This window comes from Pagrus pagrus (genome assembly GCF_965226575.1).
Source record: "Pagrus pagrus genome assembly, chromosome: 13".
Classification (NCBI taxonomy): Eukaryota; Metazoa; Chordata; class Actinopteri; order Spariformes; family Sparidae; genus Pagrus; species Pagrus pagrus.
Genome location: NC_140197.1, coordinates 18,667,718 through 18,686,593, shown reverse-complemented (window position 1 = coordinate 18,686,593; position 18,876 = coordinate 18,667,718). Strand labels below are relative to the sequence as shown.

General features: G+C 41.1%; 3 protein-coding genes across 3 annotated transcripts; 2 read left to right on the top strand and 1 right to left on the bottom strand.

Moving 5' to 3' along the window:
* Positions 1-1,198: 1,198 nt before the first annotated feature.
* Positions 1,199-2,883, top strand: LOC311267454 (uncharacterized protein). The gene is made up of 6 exons (XM_084370533.1): positions 1,199-1,320; positions 1,425-1,748; positions 1,841-1,941; positions 2,039-2,071; positions 2,304-2,414; positions 2,552-2,883. The coding sequence occupies exons 1-6, from the start codon at positions 1,209-1,211 to the stop codon at positions 2,606-2,608; spliced, it is 738 nt and encodes a 245-aa protein (XP_084226659.1). The 5' UTR covers positions 1,199-1,208; the 3' UTR covers positions 2,609-2,883.
* A 95-nt stretch (positions 2,884-2,978) lies between these two features.
* On the bottom strand, positions 2,979-9,108 carry mfsd13al (major facilitator superfamily domain containing 13a-like). The gene is made up of 7 exons (XM_084370532.1): positions 8,547-9,108; positions 7,136-7,450; positions 6,616-7,044; positions 6,238-6,392; positions 6,067-6,150; positions 5,744-5,887; positions 2,979-5,171 (listed from the first exon to the last, which is right to left on the bottom strand). The coding sequence occupies exons 1-7, from the start codon at positions 8,751-8,753 to the stop codon at positions 5,030-5,032; spliced, it is 1,476 nt and encodes a 491-aa protein (XP_084226658.1). The 5' UTR covers positions 8,754-9,108; the 3' UTR covers positions 2,979-5,029.
* Positions 9,109-9,240: 132 nt separating this feature from the next.
* On the top strand, positions 9,241-16,623 carry cdr2a (cerebellar degeneration-related protein 2a). The gene is made up of 7 exons (XM_084371832.1): positions 9,241-9,656; positions 11,328-11,440; positions 12,730-12,878; positions 13,048-13,224; positions 13,840-14,154; positions 14,259-14,544; positions 14,812-16,623. Exons 1-7 carry the CDS (start codon positions 9,578-9,580, stop codon positions 15,094-15,096), a joined length of 1,404 nt encoding a protein of 467 aa, XP_084227958.1. The 5' UTR covers positions 9,241-9,577; the 3' UTR covers positions 15,097-16,623.
* The last annotated feature ends 2,253 nt before the right edge of the window (positions 16,624-18,876 follow it).

Sequence of the window (18,876 nt, the reverse complement as noted above, 5' to 3'; positions counted from 1 at the left end):
GTACCTAAGAACAGTACTTGAGTAAATGTACTTGGTTACATTCCATCACTGGATAGTACACTACTCAAAATGAGTTAGGGATATTTGGATATGGTTGCATATATGCATGTGCATGAATATAAACAGAAGTCAAATGAAATGTGTTGCATTATTATTTGGTACCAAAAATATTCACAAAACACAAAATAACAATTCAGATATGTCACAGAATAAACAGTCAAGTGAAACACTAAAGTTTCCCAACATCATGAACTAATTTTGAGTAGCGTATATGTCATTGGGTTGTTAAAATAATTTTAATAATAAAATGTTTGTAAGCAGCAAACATGTAAGCAGCTATTTAATGTTGAAGGTGGTCGAGGTGGAGCTAATTTGAGCAACTTTATATACTGCTGGGTGGTGTGATCTGTAAAACAACTAGGAATGTAAAATACAGTAAATGTGATGGAGTAGAAAGAACAATATTCATTTATGAAATCAACTTGTATCTTATTAAATTACATCACAGCAAACTTAATATTTCAGAAGAGGATGGCGGAGGTGGCTCTTTTTTGTCCTGTAGCAGGTTAATGACAAAAATATCTGTTATCTGTTAAATATCAATATATTGATTATAAAACTTCTTAACATATCATAATATTTTCTAAATGATTTCTCAGTTTATACATCATCATGTTTAATCAAGCCAAAACTAGACATTTAGCTTTCTTACCCTCTTAAAAGGTCGCTCACAGTCTCACTAGTAGCAGTAGTATTGCCTGCTTTCATTTTAGTGAACACATCCTCTTGCTACATCACAGTCTTGTTCCCACACGTTCAGAAGTTCACTGTTCACATTAGGCAATAACAGGCCGAGGGGCGCAAAATCGCAGAAAATGCCAATTTCTACATAATGTTGCTTTAAACCTGAAATATGGAAATCACAGTCATCATTCTCTTGACATTTAGTGCTATGGTGGAGTCAACTGAGTCCAGGCTGTCTGTGTGCAAATGTTTTCAGTGATTTATTTTGTGTTTTTCTGTTAATTTACTGTTGTAACGTCCCTTTAAAAGAGATCTGTGATCTCAGTGAGACCGACCTGGTTAAATGAAGGCTATCTAAATCAAAAATAAACACTGAAATATCTCATGTTTATTCAAATCCATTCAGCTGCAGAGGAGAGGAAGTTGGGACTTACTGCTGAGGAAATGCAATAGACTTACTTCCTATGTTGTCAGCTGTCATGAGGGGAATAATGAGATCATTCACAAGCTCTCAAGCCACCAACATGGAGTGGTTGTTATGGTTGTCCCTCCTGCTCACCAACGTGCCAGTCACAGGTAAGACGTCTTTATGTATTTCCTTTTGTTCGACAACAGCTCAGTGATTTCTCTCAAACGCTTTGGACTTTAAATCTGTTTATTTTCTCCGTCTATCACTCCAGAGAGCAGAAAGGAAGCAGAGAGCTGCTTGTCACAACCGGACGAGATGATCTTGAAGAAAACAGGAGAAGAAGTTCTTCTCCCCTGTACTGTAGCCACTTCACTTTGTTCAGACAAAGACTTGCAGTATGAGTGGTTTCTTGTCAAAGAAACAGTCCATCTTCGTCTTCACAATTCTCTCAAGTACGTACTCAAAGGAGCATCTTTACACATCAGCTCACTTCATGTCAATGATAGCGGGATCTACCACTGTGCTGCAGCAACGCATGGAGACTCAGCACGCGGCTCACAGCATGTAGGGTTGGGGACAACGCTCGTGGTGAGGGGTAAGAGAGAAAACTGCTTTTTAAAAGTCAGGCACTGATGTTCGGATTTGTTGATTAAGATGAACTGGAACAAATTTTCTTTTTGTTTTCAGAAAAAGTTAAAATAATGGTGAGGATCGTTCTTCTGTGGCTGTCGTTTGTCCTCCTGTTCATGTACAGCCTGGCAATAGTGACACTTATCATAAAGAAAAAGGTGAATAACTAGACAGATTTATTTTTGAATGATATGTTTTGTTAAGATCTATCAAACAAGACAAGAGATTTACCGGTTCTGTCCCTCTCTGTTCTAGCATGGCTGCAAAAGGGTTAAAAAATCTGACAAGGTTTGTACAAAAGTGATTTTCTGTTTTAGTGTGTTTTTTTTGTTCTTACATAGTCCGGGAAAAGCCAACAGAAGCAAAAAGAGGAACGGGAACTAATGCATCTGTAAATAATTGGCCAGAAAAGGGCTCTTGCAACACCACAAAGCAGTTGCTCATTGGCTTCTCTAGTACATTAAATGCATAGAAATGAGTCCAGATATCTTTGTTTTAATGATGAATATCTTCTTTCCAGAATAACTCATCAGAGACTAAACAATTCCGTGACGTGCTGCAGGAAATGTACAGCAGAAGGAACTTGAGGAGAATCAAACAAAGCGTGAGCAGAAGCCGCTCTCCGGCTGAGGTAAATCTTATTGCAGCACGTCAGATTTAGTCAACAGACAGATTGAGTAAACGTGGAACTTCTGCACAGCCTGCGTTGCAGAACGAACGTGATTTTACTCTTATATTCAAATTCCCTGAAATTTAATCTCATTGCAGGCCGCGAGCGCTGACCTGGACAGCTCACATGATGACATCTATCAAAATGTCGTGTGAGTGTCGTCAACAGACATCACATGACAGATTCAGACCTCCATCATCTGGACCGAGAGGAAATTTCAAAGCAATGAAATGCCTGATGGAGGACGCGGTTATGTGACTAAGGAAATGAGAATTGCTGCAGGGTAGTTGTGTACTGTCTAGTTTTCTCTCATGAATTGAGACATATCAACCACAACAAAAGGTCCTGAGTCATTCTTCATTTTCTTTTCATTTTTGTTGGTTTCAGCAGTGACTGACAGACAGACAGACAGACAGACCGACAGCACTCAAGTATTGCAATTGTAGTTTTATCTACATTCTGGTGATTGTGATCAATATCGCAGCACCTTCAGCAATTTCACTCTTTTTAAAAACCACAGCAGAGTTTACTGTTCCCTCCATATATTTAGGTCAATAAGCCGTTTAATTTGGGAATTGCACTTTCAGGAAAAGAGAGTAAAAAGTAGCAATTTACATTCATTTGCATTTTCAGGACACAGATCAGTTCAGCAATGAAAGTGGAAATCAGACGAAAAAAAGTAAAAGTGCAAATACAGAAAGTCAAGTAAGGAAATCAATTATTTCATCATTGAGCGACACATATGGAAATCATAAACATGTAAAAATATTATTCTGATCATAGTTCACTATAGTTCATAGTTTTACAAAGTCACTTTTCATGAAAAACTTTGGAAACCAAGCTGACAATTTAATGACACAAAGGCACATTTCAGGTGACTTTATCTGACAATACAGCATATGATAAACAATGTTAAAATAACATTTAGGAAATTCTAAGGTTAGAAGTTGCATAATGTTACTTTAAATCAAGAAAGAAAATATTGCATTGTTGATGCTGGAGTGTCTTTTTTTACTGAACAATCATCAACTTACAATAAACTCACAGTAAGGCAACTTTTTCACAACCTGATATGTTTGTGAGGAATCTCTCTGTGTCTTATTCCAAAAATATTTGTTTACTGCATATTTTCCACTAAAAGTCAGTCAACATTTGAATGTATTTATGTATTAACTGTAAAGTCAAAGTGGGTGTTTACATGTCTAGATGCTTTTTATATACATTAAAAGCTTTAATGAACTTTTGGCAGTCAGCTGAGGTGTTTACCATTCACCTTAACATCTGAGTGACTTCTTCCCTTTCTGTCTCCTCGCCTTCATTACTTCCTACTGTAAACTGTCATATAAGGAAACTCCTTTACGGTTAAAGGGTGACAACCATGTTTTCACATTACAGCATGAATGTTACCCAAGCACTGGTTATGATTTCAAGTAAAACGCAAGTCTGTATAAGGCCCCACGGATGTGAAAATACACGTCACAGCATCAACTTTGTTGTGTTTGGCTTCGTCTTGGGATGCAAGACAAATTTCAGCAAAACATTCTGATGATTAAGTGAAATTAAGTCAAATATGAGGGACGTTTTTTTCTCCGTGTTTCTTCTGGTGAAGCCCTAGGACTTGAAATTGTATCTGCAATTTGCAAATGACATGTGATGTCACCAGCCATTGCAATTAGGTCCCAAATTCATATCTCCCAACATCAAAATATAGAGTGTAAACAGGTTAAATCGACTGCTTTTTGTGTGTGTGAATATTATAAAATACAACAATGCCCTTAATTATACAACCAAAATCAACCCTGGAATGTTAAAAGTCCATTAATATTCTCTACATTTATATACGTATCTTCCTCATAACATCGTGTGGCACAATGTGACCCTACATAGCAGGCAGTCAGTGGACAGTAAGAAGCCATTTCATCTTCAGTGTCCAGGTTCCTTTCACCGACCTGTCTCGGTTCAAGAGCTCTGACCTTTAGCTGCTAAAGCTTCACAGACATGATCTTTTTTTAATTGGCTGTTACCAGATTTCCCACTGCCAGCTTCTCTGTCAGCAGGTCACACAACAACTTCAGTCGATTTCTGCAGAAACGTTTTCATTTGCATTCAGTTTCAATGTTTAGACAAATATAATTCTTCTCCTGTATTTTTCAAATGCCTTTTGAGGTATCTGCCCTTTTATTTCAGAGCACAGCCATCATACTGTATGTTCATGCTAATGACCCGCTAAGGTCAATGTCTGACATTTAACAAAGTATCATGATCCCTGCTATGTTTGGTCCAGTTATCCACTCATGTTTGAAAAGGATAAGACAGTTAGAGAAAGTAAAGTTACGGACTTATCAGGAGCCTTCAGATAAAATATTTGTAGAGATCTAAAAAGGTGATTATGTGGGTTCATCTACTTGTGCCCCCTGCTGTCTTAATGATTTACAGTTGTTCCCCATGTTTTTGCAGTATATGTATATAACCCTGGAGTCTCTAAAACATACAGTACTTTACACATACATTCAACATAAATTCCTTCCTAACAAAGAGAATTTTCCCAGCTAAAGAAAAACCATCAACCATCTATGTTAGCCATCAACGTACTTTACGTCAACGGTGTGACTGCTGCGTATGGAGAACGGTGTCCAAGCCAGGGCTTGCATGGCAGCGATGACCATGGGCACCAGACACACCAAGTAGAACATGACACTGTGGAGACTCTCCAGATCGCTGGGGAAGAAAGAGGAATAATTTTACAACACTGTTATCACAATTATTTCAAAGTGTTGTACTATAATTTATTTTCTACAATGCCTGCTGTTGTATATCAGATGTGTGTATAGACTTTTCCAGTTCAAGATACAGTATATGACTCCAAAGCAAACACCAAATGGGCTTTGAATTTATGTCATTATATTACCAGTGACCTTTGAAATAAACGGCAGTTAGGTATAAGAGGGCCATCTCTTAATCATTGACATGTATTTAGTTGAAGATAATCTTACTGTTGCTTTAAGGTTTCTGGTGGAGGAATAGTAACACAAAGAGAGAAGTTTGTACTGAAAAGACTAAACTGCCCACTTAATTTAACTAAGACCACTGAAGCTTCATATTGACTGCAGATAAACTTTGGACTGTATTTCTGAACATAGCCAGGGGTAGACAATAAGGGAAATTTGCCACTGGCCCTCCACAGAATGGTTCACATTAACGATTGGAACGATGGGTTTTCAGTAGGGAATGGTATCAGTTGCTATAATTTTTATGTTTTGAGGCAAGAAGCAGCAACAAAATCTCGGTACCTTAGATTTCGATCCTTTCCTGCGTCCTTCAGCTGTTCATACCCAAACTGGTTGAGGATATTAAGCGCTAGCATAGGAGCCAGAGATTGACCCGGCTTCGTGAACAAAGCGTTCGTCCCAAACACCATGGAAGAGAGAGGGGAACTGTAAGAACAAAACATGATACAAAATATTATATCGACAGTCGAATGACACAAATTAGTTGGATTATAAAAGGAAAAAAACACGACAGGTTGACTTCATAGATAGATCTGTGTATTTGGTTATAAAATGTGCATTTGCCTGATTATCTTGTGTTAGGTATAACTGTACTATAGTGTTACCTGCGCTTGTACTTCTGCAGGTCTGCGTCAATGATGTCAGCCAAAGGCAAGCCAAACAGACTGAAGTTTGCTTGGATTAGGACCCTGCAGGGGAGATAAAGGAAAAAGTGTAGATATAATTCATTGTACTGTTACATTAATAAAAATATTATAAGTAATTTAGTCTCTTACATGTTAACCGTGAGGAAAAATGCCAGGACGTAGTAGTGCTGGGGCCCGAGTGCTAGCATTATCGCCGCCATTCCAACCTCCAAGTAGAAGGTGAAGAGGATGATCTTGTAGTAGCCAAGACCGTGGAGGAGATTCTGACAGGTCAAGACCAACAGCTGGGATGGAGACAAGAGGTCAGGAACACATAAATTCAAGGCAACCAGACATGTGACTCAAGTCAAGTCGAGTCCCAAGACACAGCAGTCGTACCTGCAGTATCCAGCCTAAAGACAAAAGTCAAGTTTTGAGAGTGGGCTACAGAAGCAATTCATGAGCTACATTGTGAGCAACCTAAACCCTGAAGATAAACAATAAGCAAACAACAACAAGGGATTATACCTGTGGACAGATGAATCCCGCTCCGTACATGATGCTCTTGGCCAGTGATGGAAGCACATCTGGAGGAATCAGGTGCTCAGTGAATATCATGGTGAAATTATTAAAGAAGGCCAACATGAAAACCTGGAAGAAGTTCATGATCACAAAAAGCTGGAAGTCCCTGTGGATGAGGATTTGCCACATAAAAGTTCTTAAAGTGGAAAAGGAAACCGCCGATTGATCGGAAGTCCCGTCAACAGAGCGCGCCGCATCTGATTCACAGCCTTTGTTATCAAAGCGGCTTTCGCTGTGGAAACCTGTGTAGAGCATGCAGCCACAACTCAGGACAGCAATCAACACTGTGAAGGCTTGGAAGGCCGCAAAGTCTTCCATGTTTCTGGATAGCACACCACAGAAGAGGATGCTGGAGGAGCCGACAAGAGAAGCCACCTGGGAAATAAAAGGGAAGCGACATGTGAAGGACAGACAGTAGCCTGAGTGGCATAGACAGGGAAGATGGAGGCAGTGTTTGAGTCCTTACCTGGTTGTACTTTATAAGTCTTAGTCGGCTCTGATGGTGGCTGGAAATCTCTGCAAACAACGCACATTGAGCCAGCAGCACAAAAGTTAGCAGGCCGTCGAAAGCACACAGCGCCACCATCAAGTGTAAGCCGCTCAGCCAGTCACCAGGGGTGTAGGCCCGCCACGGGAACCAGGCTAGAAGAAAAGTCAGCGAGTAGAGGGGGGCACCGTACAGGATGGAGAGGCGTCGCTGGGAGCAGCAGGGCATCCTGGAGTTATCTTGCAGGTAGCCAAAGAGAGGGTCATTGACTGCATTCCACACCATGTACACCACCTGTGGAGATGGTGGATCATAATGTTGAGACGATTAACAACAAATTTAAAAAGGACAACTATTTTGATGATTGATCTGACGGATGCTCTTTCCAGCTTCTCAAATGTGATGATTTACTGCTTTTCTCCAATTTAAATGATTGTAAATTGAGTATCTTTAGGTTTTATATAGTTGATCAGATGATAAAAGAAATACGAAGATCACTGCACTGAAATATGGGAAATTGTAATGGCCACTTTTCGCTATATAGGTTGATATTTTATTGACTGAACAATTATTCAACCAATATTTTAAAACAAATTAAAAAAGGAAACATTTGATAATGAAAATACTAATAATAACCTAAAAACATCACATCAGAAAGAACGTCTGTAACAGTTTATAAACTTTTTTTTTACATTACAGTTTCTGACAGAATGAGCAACATAACTTGTGACCACATTTTTAGAGGTAGTAGTTAAGGCCGGGCAATATATCGATATTATATTATTATCGTAACAGTACTGTTGTACTTGACATACTCCTTGCCTTTGCCTACTAATCACCTTGTGTACCAATAGTCATCCAAACAATATAGCCACAATATTGATATTGAGGTATTCGGTCAAGCATATTGTGATATGGGATTTGTGAACCCTATCTATTGGGTGTGTCTGCTTCTCACACACATATATTCATATGTAGGCACTAAACGATGTCCTTAGGCTAAGTCATTACAAGGAAGATTCAGACTAGTCTCACAGGATGAGCCATGGGTAGCAGCCAAATGTGAAAACCTACCCACCACGACACGTGATTCACTTGCATTTAGCCAAGTTAGTAGTTTTGGGGGAGAAATTTCAATCAGTACAGAAAAATCTTTATTGACTACTTTTTTTATGCATAACAAACTAAATAAACAAATTCTCTTTGTTTGCATGGTAATAAACTTAGTAAACAAACTGACCTTAAAGGACAACAGTTTCATATTGTTTAACTTTATATTTATTTTCTTCTGCCCAGCAAAGTAAAAAAATAACAACATACTTTATTTTACAGATACTTAATTCAACATCTGCACACATACAACAGCAATATGTACATTAAGTATTCTCACCTGCGATTGCTGGAAAGCTCCCTCTGACACCTTGTACTTGTTAATGAAGAGTTTGACATAGTAGAAGCTGAATATATTGTTTATCATGCCAGCTCCCAGTGTAGTCATAGCATAGGCAAAAGCTGCGGGATTGATCCCAAAGTTGATCAGGTGTCGGCCTACATTCATCCTGGAGTAGCGCACACCTGAGGCAGGTTTCTCCTCCATTGTCACGGCGGCTCAGGCAACTTCACCACCGAGGTACCTGTCCGTTTAACAACCTGGAGCGAGGAAATGCAGTCTCTTGGAACAACTATTTCACGTTGTTGTTGTTGTTTAGCATTGCTAATAATTACAGCTATTAGCAAAAGTAGTCAAATTAGTCATTATTCCGGAGCAGAAAAGCGTCCAGTGCTGAGCTTGCCCTTGTTCCACCTGTCTCAATTACATGATATCCAGAAGTTAAACAGACTTCAGCTCGGTGTTTGCTGAAGATGCATCGTGTCAACAAAATCTCCCCCGGACAACTGAAATGTTGTCAAACTCGATTTCTGTGTCTGCCGGGAGGGGCGGGGACCCAAAACAACATACAGGCATCTGATTGGACCAGAAGAGTTCTCTGGCTCCCATCGCTGCTTCGTGATTCGTCGAACAAAATGTCTGTCAACGGAAGCAGGAAGTTACGACAAGAAAACGTTTTTTAAAAAAAGATTTAATTGTTAGTCTTTCCTGCAGATATTATACTGCCAAATGTGTAAAAAGAGAAGATGAATAGTCAGTAAAAAATGAAGTAAAAGTTATTTTGTCGTGTCGCGGTTATAACGCTGCATCTGCCACCTACCGGATGTCGGGGTGCATTAGAGATTTTGCCACGTTGCTGTAGACAACAGGGGACTTAACGCCTCACGCAACACCGGGAGGATGTAGTTGACATTTGTCCACAGACGGGAGTGACCGGCGGACAGCCTCAAGCTGCTCAACAAACACTTACACACACACCTGTGTGTCAGGTTTCTGACAGGTGGAGTCCGTCCTCGCCCAGCGGCTGTATAATGTTAACTGACATGATTTTGGAGGAAGAGTTTGACAAGAATGGAGAGTCTTGGTATCACCCGCAGGACCTGGAAAACGGTGAGACGCACCCTAAACTCTGTCTGACTGTGTGGGCTGACATGTTATTACTGTCCAGACAGTTACATGCAGGCTGCAGGGTAATTAAAGTAGTTATTATTACACCAGCTTGTTGTTAAATAAACTTATTTTAGTTTTCAGTTTGTGATCATATGAGATTTCTTGAAGTGACATGGGCTCCCGGATGAAATGAGATTTTACTATTTTCATTCTTGTGACACAGAGTCACAGTAGTCATGCGGTAAAAGCTGTGGTGAGGCTTTCCTGAGGCTGTCACAGCTCCTGTGTTGATTGTTTTCCGATTGCTTTCCATGAATGTTGTCTGTGCTGCTAACAGAGGTGTGTTTGAGACAAAAGAATACTTATTTAAAGGGGCACTATGTAGAATTTTAGTATTTACAATTTTAATGAGGTAATAATACTATCTCAGAAATATTTATTTTCTTCCATAAGTGAATAAACAAGCTGTTCTCAGAGGAAGATAAGTTCCCCAGTACACTGTTTGAAGTTAGGAAGGTGGCAGGGTCCGCCACATAAAATAAAACAGTGTGAAACTGTGTTGTCCTTTAAGGTCGGTTTGTTTATTTAGTGCGTCTGAGCATAAAAAATATATTATTATATAAATAGATTGCAGTCTCATCAGACCAGTTGTAAAGATCATGAAAAAAAAGATTAGGTTAGTTAGAAACAAGTTTGGTCATTAATAATAAGTCATAACCAGGATATAATAAAACTAGATTAGAACTGAACAAACTGTTTTGATCAGTCGTTTCAGTTAGTTTTCAAGCAAAAAAGAACAGACATTTGCTCATGCCAGCTTCTTAACTGTGAGGATTTGACGCTTCTGTCTGACATGTATGAAACTAAATGGGACAGGGTTGGGTTTTAGCTTATGGGGCCGATTAAATAAGGAGTTTGAAAACACCACCTCGGGATCTGGCAAATTATGATGGCCATTTTGAGTGAATAGTGTATCAATAATCATAGGATATTTTGTCGCACCCCTAATTCCTAATGATTGGCGACTGTGATTGTTAAATGTACGAGTAAATGTCCAAGCCCTGGTTGTAAGAAGAGAACCTGGACCCCAGGTCTGATTCGGAGACGGCTCCTTATTCAGAGCAATGGCAGCAGGCAGGATACACTTCCTGTAGGACTCCACAGTGGAGTCCAGTAAAACTGAAATTGTTTGTAGTTTGAGGAAGGGATTTGAAGAGTTTTCCATGATGGATAAATATTTATGCAGCAGCATCCTCTTCAATATCAACTCTACGGACTTCAGAGTAGGGCTCAAGGTTGCTATTTGGTTGCAGCATTGCACATTAGAGTTAAAAATCACAGGACAGACACTGCTTATTGAAGTCATTGCTTTGTAAATGACTGTACTTACAGTAGTCCCAGATATGACATACTTTGCTTCACAACGACTAGTCGACACTGTTGCTGGAAAAGATCCAGAATTCAGTGGGAAAGAGGGTCACAAGGAGTTTTCCAAACGCATGCCTAAGATTCCTCCGTGATTTACCAACGCTGGACACCAATGGCGTGACACAATGAGATATCTGTGTGTGTTTTTACACCCTTCACACACATCTAGCTCTATTCCTTGCCTGTGTTTGGGCATTGGGACTGTCTAGTATCTTGTGTTTACATGTTTTCCTCTTTCGACAGATCTCCATTTGGCAGCGGAGCTGGGGAAAACCCTCCTGGACAGGAACCATGAGCTGGAGCAGGCCCTGCAGCAGATGTACTCCACCAACCAGGAGCAGCTGCTGGAGATAGAGGTGATAAATGTTAGGATGGAACTAAACGGAGCTGGTCGGGCTCCAGTAGCACAGCTTGTGAGCGAGATGTAGCCATTTCAGCATAAAAAACACGTTTTTTACAATCTGTTTCTGCACAAACGTAGTGATTTTATATGAATGAGACTACAGTTCATTGGGGAAAGTCGATGCCGAGGGATGTGAAAGGCTCTTTCACTGGAAGGGAAGATTCCCTGTGAATTCCTCTCAGCTTTAAGCAGATTGGAGTAACAGCTAATCCTGACCAGTCTGACCTAGTGAGCCTTTGGCACGTCGCGTCCTCTTGGCAGGATGTTCGTCTGCCTAATTATAGGGAAACTTTCACCAGCTTTATTGTCACCTTTCATGGACGATGTTCAAGTTACCAAGATCTTGATGACGGTCTTGGTTTTGCTCTTAATCTACAAAAGTTTGTTGTTCATATATTCTCTAAATCAGTACAAGATTGACTGTTATGTCAGTCTACCTTACTGTAATACAGCAGAGCATGGAGTTTGGTTACTTTTAGGTTTTTGACTAAAACCTACAAATTAACACATTAAGGCCTGATGGTTCAGTGCTGAGATGTTTCGTTTTGGCATATGCAGACAGTACCGATCTGCTTGAGTTCGAGGACATGGCATGCAGGAGGTCAACAAAGATAAGAGCCTTAATTTGTTTACGGCACTGAGAGGGCTGGTGGCTTGAGGATTTATCGAGGTTGATATGGTAATCCTCATACATCTCGCTGACCCTCATCCTCACGCAGAGTCCGCCACCAGTCTCACCGATGTGGGATACAAGGCTGCACTAGACGCAGGGTTGTACTGATTGAAAAGCGGCTCTGTTGAACTTCCGTGTTGCGATAGAAGCCAGTTGTTAGTTTATGTTAGCAGACTCCATTTCTAAACCAACGTTTACTACTGTTGCTCTCTGTTAGCGGAGCAGAGAGAGGCACTGAGACAAGGCACTCAAGAATGTAGAAAACTCGACCCCAATTCATTACAAAGAAATCACAGTCTGGCAGCATTTAACACCTTGAACAAATCATCAAATTAAAGCCTGACCAATATATGGGTTAGCCAATATTGTCAGCTGATCTATACGTGCCAATATGAGATTTTAAAAAAAACATTTTTTTACCAAACACAATGCAGAAAAAGATGCTTTTTGATTTATTAAATTCTCAGTAAAATGTTTGTACAGCGATATCACACATGTAAGTCATTCAACACAAATACTAACACAGAACACAAAATGTAATTGTTGTCGTTCCCTCTCTTGTTCCCCAGTACCTGACCAAGCAGGTGGACCTGCTGCGTCAGATGAACGACCAGCATGCCAAAGTGTACGAGCAGCTAGACGTGGCCGCCAGGGATCTGGAGCAAGGCAACCAGAGACTAGTGCAGGACAACCGCCTGGCCCAGCAGAAGATCCACAGGTCCGTCCACCAGATATAAAGGAATTTGCCTTTTAAATTCTATTTTACATAATTACACACCCAAGCAGATAGACTTAATGTGAAGAAGATAGTATTAAAATACGCTGCGTATCGCATATTTGAATAAGTGTAGAACCTCAGTGTCTTCTTTCTCTTCTTTCCCCTTCAGTCTGACTGAGACTGTTGAAGGGCTGCAGACCTACATGGAGGACCTGCAGACTCAGGTGGAGGAGCTAAAGACTGCTCAGGCAGAGCGGAACAAAAGAGATCTGCAAGAGCAGCGACGCAGCCTCAGTGCACAGAGTGTGTCCTGTCTCAAAGAGCTGTATGACTTACACAATGACAGGTACTACCTGGAGAACTTTGGTACAGATTAACAGGAAACATGTTCAGGTGTATCTGCCTGTTATACCCAGGGTAATGTGGTTAGTTGGTTTGCTTTCCTGCTTCTACGTGAGACCAAAGAAGTGAAGGGTGGTTGATAGCATCTGAACAGTAAGAGCTCCTGTCTGTTGTCTCAGCCCCATGTAATGCTGACTGGGCCCCTACAGGTCACCCAGAGCCCGATCAGACCTCCTCCTTGAGACATAATCCAAAGGAGGAGGCAGTTAATCCTCCCTCGTTGTCAGCAGTGTGCTAATACATATGTGCTACTGTTGCTTTAGCTCGCTACATGTCATGCCACTTGTTTGAGAGCAGAGGTGTTACTGAGTGTTAAATTTGGTGAAACCTCGTCTGTTCTTATGATTGTGTAAAGCATTTATGTTATTAAAACATTACTTGAATAGTGTAGGCCAGACATGATTTTCAGCCACATCATGGTACAGGATCCCCAGCGGAAGTTATGCCCTCAGCTACACTCCTGTCAACTGCAATTTGTGCATTTAAATGCAACTATTTTTTTTTTATTCTCTAAGTGATATTTTCACACATTTGTTGACACTGCCCTGTCCCGGCTCAGGCACCTAGCCCACGATAGTCTGCGCGTGGATGGACTCTGGTCACCACTGGGCTCTTCCTATGACCGAGACAGCCACCAAGACCCAGAGGAGGAGAAAGCGACTCTCCAACGCTCCATCCAGACCCTTCAGAGCCAGATAGCTACGGAGCGGAGCCGCAGGGAGGCTGCAGAGCAGGAGATTGAGTTGACAATCAGGGAGAACACAGGCCTGGAGCAGCGGCTGGCCCTGCTGGACGGCTGCCGGGCCAGGCAGAAGGAGCTGGAGGCCGAAGTGGAGCAGATGCGGCTTCAGTGGCGCGCTGACTGTGCCAACAGGTAGGCGAGATTGACATTTTGGAATTGTTCGATGATACAACTTTTGATATACAGCGCAAGTAGAGATCTATAACATGCATACTTGTGCTCTCCGCTCCCACCAGTATGAGGAGACCGTCCCAGCTGCTGGTGCCCGACACAGTATTCTTTTCCTCAGAGGAAAGATCCAGCACGGTTCAGGACGAGGTGGAGGAGAAAGTAGAAAAAGATGAGGAGCAGCAGAGGAGATCCATCCGGCAGAGGTGTAACAGCGACAGTGTTTTGAGAGCAACGAACGCAGACGATATTCGCCGCGGTCACGAGCAGCTGTGTATAAGGCGAGCGGAGGCGGTGAAACAGAGGGGCATCTCTTTGCTCAACGAGGTGGATGCACAGTACAGCGCACTGCAGGTGGTGTATATGAGTTATGCATGAGAAATATGTAGAAAAAAGTCAATCATTCTGAGACAAAACAAATGTAAAATTGGGACGTTAAATGAGCTAGCCTGAAATTTCAGGTCCTCCTGAATCAAATGATGTACGGCACTTGATGCCGACTGCTAGAATAGGGTAGGAAAAACTAAATGGATACAGGAGAGTCAGGCCCAAAAATTGCTGGTGTTTAAAGGGTTAAAAGAGAATGTATGTACTTGCCTAAAATATGTGCGTGTTATCCAGGTGAAATACGACGAGCTGCTGCAGCGGTGCCAGCAGGCGACAGATCAGCTCAGCCATAAATCCGTCCAGACGTCCACGACTCCCTTCCTGAGCAGCCGAACGCGCCGCCGCCTGTCCAGCTCGGCTGGGCTGTCCGACCTGACAGTGGTTCTGGAGGACGGCCAGCAGCCCGAGTACAAGGTTCTCTTCAATGAGATCTTCACCTGCATCCAAAAGACCAAAGCGGACCTCAGTGAGAACAAACGTCCAGTCAAGGACAGTGATTCTCAGGGCTCTCCCAAATGATCGAATAATTCATCATCCTGAGACTTGCACTCGTTTGATAAGGAGAAACTTCGAAAGTGCTTTGCTATAAAGACATGCAGATGCAATAAGCTCGCTCAGTCCCTGCGTGTCTTGCTGCAGTCCTTGACGCATGTTTGCTTTTGTTAGTCAGCACTGTTACTTTTATTCCATCCTTATTATTGTATGGGGAGATTTTTATAGTTGGATAAATACTGTATGTACTATCAGATTCTTGTACATTTCAGTGGTGCTTGGCCTCGAAATGCATTATGCAATAAGTATTATGTCCACCTCCACCAGTAATCAGTGTTTAAATTATGTTAACCCTGTGACTTAATCATTAGGTGCTTGGGAGAGAAACGTTGAATATTGTTTGTCGGAGTTGGAGAAGTAGCTGCTGCGTGCGACTTACGTAAACAGAAGTGCTGGAATGTTGTAATAGGATGAAAAGCTGCGGTAAGAGCTAAAGTCTCAGGAGTTTATGATAATTAGCTCAACGGCGAGAGGAAGTTGGTTTTTGTACGTTGGCAATAGTTGGTTCACCGGCTGAGGGTGGTTTGCATGTCACCAGGGGAATTGGACACTGGAAAACTGTCAATAGTCTGTCCTTTCTGTTTTCATGTGTGTGTTTCGATGAGTGTCTCAATGCCAGTAGGAGACATGATAACTCTGCACTTTTTATGACTGAATCACATTTTCTGTTTTATTTATTCTTTTTGTCTAGTTTTGTACCTTAGAGAAGATTAAATTATATTTATTTTCTTTGTTGCTAAGTAAGCGGAGCAGATTGGTCAACTGAGATTGACAAAAGTTCAATTAAAACATTTTGTAGTTAATATTCTGTCTCACGAAGGTGATTGAAAAAAAAATACAGAGTTAAATCAAAGCACAAAAAAAGTTACCTCATTTCTGAACAATTTCCTTTGTGTCAAATTGTCAAACATTTCTTCCATCTTAGACATTTACCGCTCTTAATATGGAACAGAAATTGTGTTGTCAGGTCAGCATAAACAACAACTAACTCTTCTTATCACCCTTTTAAAGGTGCAATATGTAAGAATTGGACACCTACTGAAGCCATACTCCCAACAAAAATCAAACATGTTGCATCTTTAATATGAATCAAAACAGTTGGGAAGATATAATGGGCAATCATATACAGAAAAAAAAATAAAAATAAAGGGGCACTGTAGTTTTGGAGAAGAAATTCAAACTCAGAATTAAAATGTCTTCCCCAAAACTACATAATGCACCTTTAAGGCCCTTAACTGTTATTGGCTGAACTTTACTAACCTGAGGTCGTCATTTTACATTCACTTTCCATGTGATGTGATGCTCATGAGAAAGAAGATGCTTTATAGACCGTTATAATGTACTAAAATACAGTATTGTAAAGGCATTTAGCTATGTGCGTTATAAAGCTGTGAAACTTGTGCCACTGCAGAAGGCATCGCTGTATGATCTGTCCTCCATGAAGACTAACATGTTTTTTTTGCAGCTAACTAATAAAAGCATTGCTGCAGGAGCCTGTTGAGTTTTGTTTTTGTCAGTGCATTCATCTAAAAAAGATAGATAACCACATAGCTTGAGTGTGTAGAGATGTTTCAACCTGTCCTGCAGTGTGTTGTAGAAACAAATCAAAGCACGCGACAAACAGCAGTGGAGCGCTCTCTCCAACAGAACCCAGAGGACTCCTCAAGACCTCCGTCCCCCAGTGTACTCTGCTGCCCAGCACACTGTTTAATGGGCCTTTTGTCTCTTTTCATGATTAGGTTTTACATAACTGAGATTTCGCCACCCTGCTTTCAACTCGGCCCAAATCCATTAAACCTCCAAACAAGGGGATTGCATACCACGCTTGCATAAAGGGACAGGTCTTGGCAAGACCATAAGCATACACACAGAAATGTTACAAAGGCATCAGCAAAGCAATCAGCCGGGGCTGCCCAGCGGAAAGAGGCCAGCAATGATAACCAAAGTTGTTTTGAACCATTACTATTCAAACAACAATAAATATCATTTTATTTATTGTTGCTTTGGTAAAATGTATCCTGTTTCATAATGAAAATGATCAGTAAATACAGCCTTCTGACAGCCTGTTTGTTACCAAATCACACTGCGTGTGGAAATATGCCAAACATAAAATTCTCCAGGTGCGTGACAGATAAGAAAAAGTCAAGCACCATGCATCTGGCTTAAAGGGTAACTTCACCAATTTTACACATGAAGTGTTTTTACAGGTCTTGGGGAGTACTACTGGGCATGTTAAAAAAAAGTAGGTATTAACTCATCTTTGGCTCCAGCAGAAGCTGCATATAATCTGATTAATTGCCTCAAATTGCAATGTAGGTAATGTAGGCACCAGCTTTTGAATGGGATGACGAATGTGTGGCATAGAAAAGGCGATACGTTGGGTTCTGCTGTATCACTTTTAATCATTTGCTTTTAGACTGTCCATAACGAGTCAAACAGTGGTATAGGACTACAATGCTAGACCAGTGGACTGCTTTTCAAAACCTGGTGCCTACATTACCCACAATGCACAATGCTAACTTCTGGGTATGCCTTGAAAAAAACATTGCTTCACTATTCTGTATGTAGTATTACTCCCCAAGACCTGTAAACACACTTCAATGTGTAAAATTGGTGGAGTTACCCTTTAAGGGAGCTGTTAACCCAATAAAATATTCACACTTGCACACTGTTGGCATACCTGACTACAGCCTTGGGCTTGTTAGACGAGTTTATCCCTTGAAAATGGACTAAACAGAAGGCAAAAATGTGACTGTGAAACAGGGCTACAAACATTTAACCCAGGGCTATAAAGAACTGCAGTGTGAGTTTTATAGCCCTGAGCTTAGGGTAACACTGGGTTAACGATGTGTGTGTTAAAGGGGCTAATAAGCCACAATTAGCTCATTGTTAAGGATAGCCCTGAGCTAAGCACGTTCAAACTGTTCTCTTATTATAAAAGTGATTTACAAGGTCACTGGCTATTTTATATCCAAAATGCTGGGACAATATAAGCAGGGGGCTGAGGTACATACAGGTATTGCCATACCATACTTTTACTCCACTAGCTGACAGCTAAAGTTACTAGTAGCTAACTTTGCAGTTGAAGCTCTTACATGAATACTCTTACCTTAAATGTTACACAGCATACAAAATGTCTCAGCTAAGGTCACAAGTCCATTAAATGACTGTATGTAGGCCAGCATGTCCTAAAACACTGTCAACATTGGCACATCCGCCTTTAAAAATCACACATGTTAGCTGAGCGTAACGTGGTAGCGTGGCCGAGTGGTCTAAGGCGCTGGATTTAGGCTCCAGTCATTTCGATGGCGTGGGTTCGAATCCCACCGCTGCCATTAATCTTTCATTTTGTTTATCAGCACCGACTCACTACACAGTCACACAATGATCCAACACCGCCCTAACTTACGTCAAAACACTTTACATGTGCGCCCGTGTGGCTCATACTGCTGATTCAGATCACTACATAACCCACCACTGGGAAAATCTTTGGCAATGCAAGTGCGCTCCCTTGTGGCAGCCGGCACACGCACAGAAACACTATCCTACAACTCAAATATGACTAGTGGTGGGAAGAGATCTGAAAATCTGTACTCAGGTATAGTTACATTATTGAAATATTGCTCATTCATACGTGAAACTACTGGAATTAAAGTAGAACTTCAGTGAAAGTACAAAGTATTCTTCTCAGACACTACTCAGAGTTTTAGTTACTTTTTAGAGATGTGTGGGTTTGTGTCCCTATGT

Coding starts and splice junctions, on each gene's coding strand:
- LOC311267454 (XM_084370533.1), top strand. CDS start 1,209: ATGTTGTCAGCTGTCATGAGGGGAATAATGAGATCATTCACAAGCTCT. Junction 1,942..2,038: donor CACTTATCATAAAGAAAAAG/GTGAATAACTAG, acceptor TCTCTGTTCTAG/CATGGCTGCAAAAGGGTTAA. Junction 2,415..2,551: donor GAAGCCGCTCTCCGGCTGAG/GTAAATCTTATT, acceptor ATCTCATTGCAG/GCCGCGAGCGCTGACCTGGA.
- mfsd13al (XM_084370532.1), bottom strand. CDS start 8,753: ATGGAGGAGAAACCTGCCTCAGGTGTGCGCTACTCCAGGATGAATGTA. Junction 6,151..6,237: donor TTTTTCCTCACGGTTAACAT/GTAAGAGACTAA, acceptor TCTCCCCTGCAG/GGTCCTAATCCAAGCAAACT. Junction 5,888..6,066: donor CTGCAGAAGTACAAGCGCAG/GTAACACTATAG, acceptor TTGTTCTTACAG/TTCCCCTCTCTCTTCCATGG.
- cdr2a (XM_084371832.1), top strand. CDS start 9,578: ATGTTAACTGACATGATTTTGGAGGAAGAGTTTGACAAGAATGGAGAG. Junction 9,657..11,327: donor CCCGCAGGACCTGGAAAACG/GTGAGACGCACC, acceptor CTCTTTCGACAG/ATCTCCATTTGGCAGCGGAG. Junction 14,155..14,258: donor CGCGCTGACTGTGCCAACAG/GTAGGCGAGATT, acceptor CGCTCCCACCAG/TATGAGGAGACCGTCCCAGC.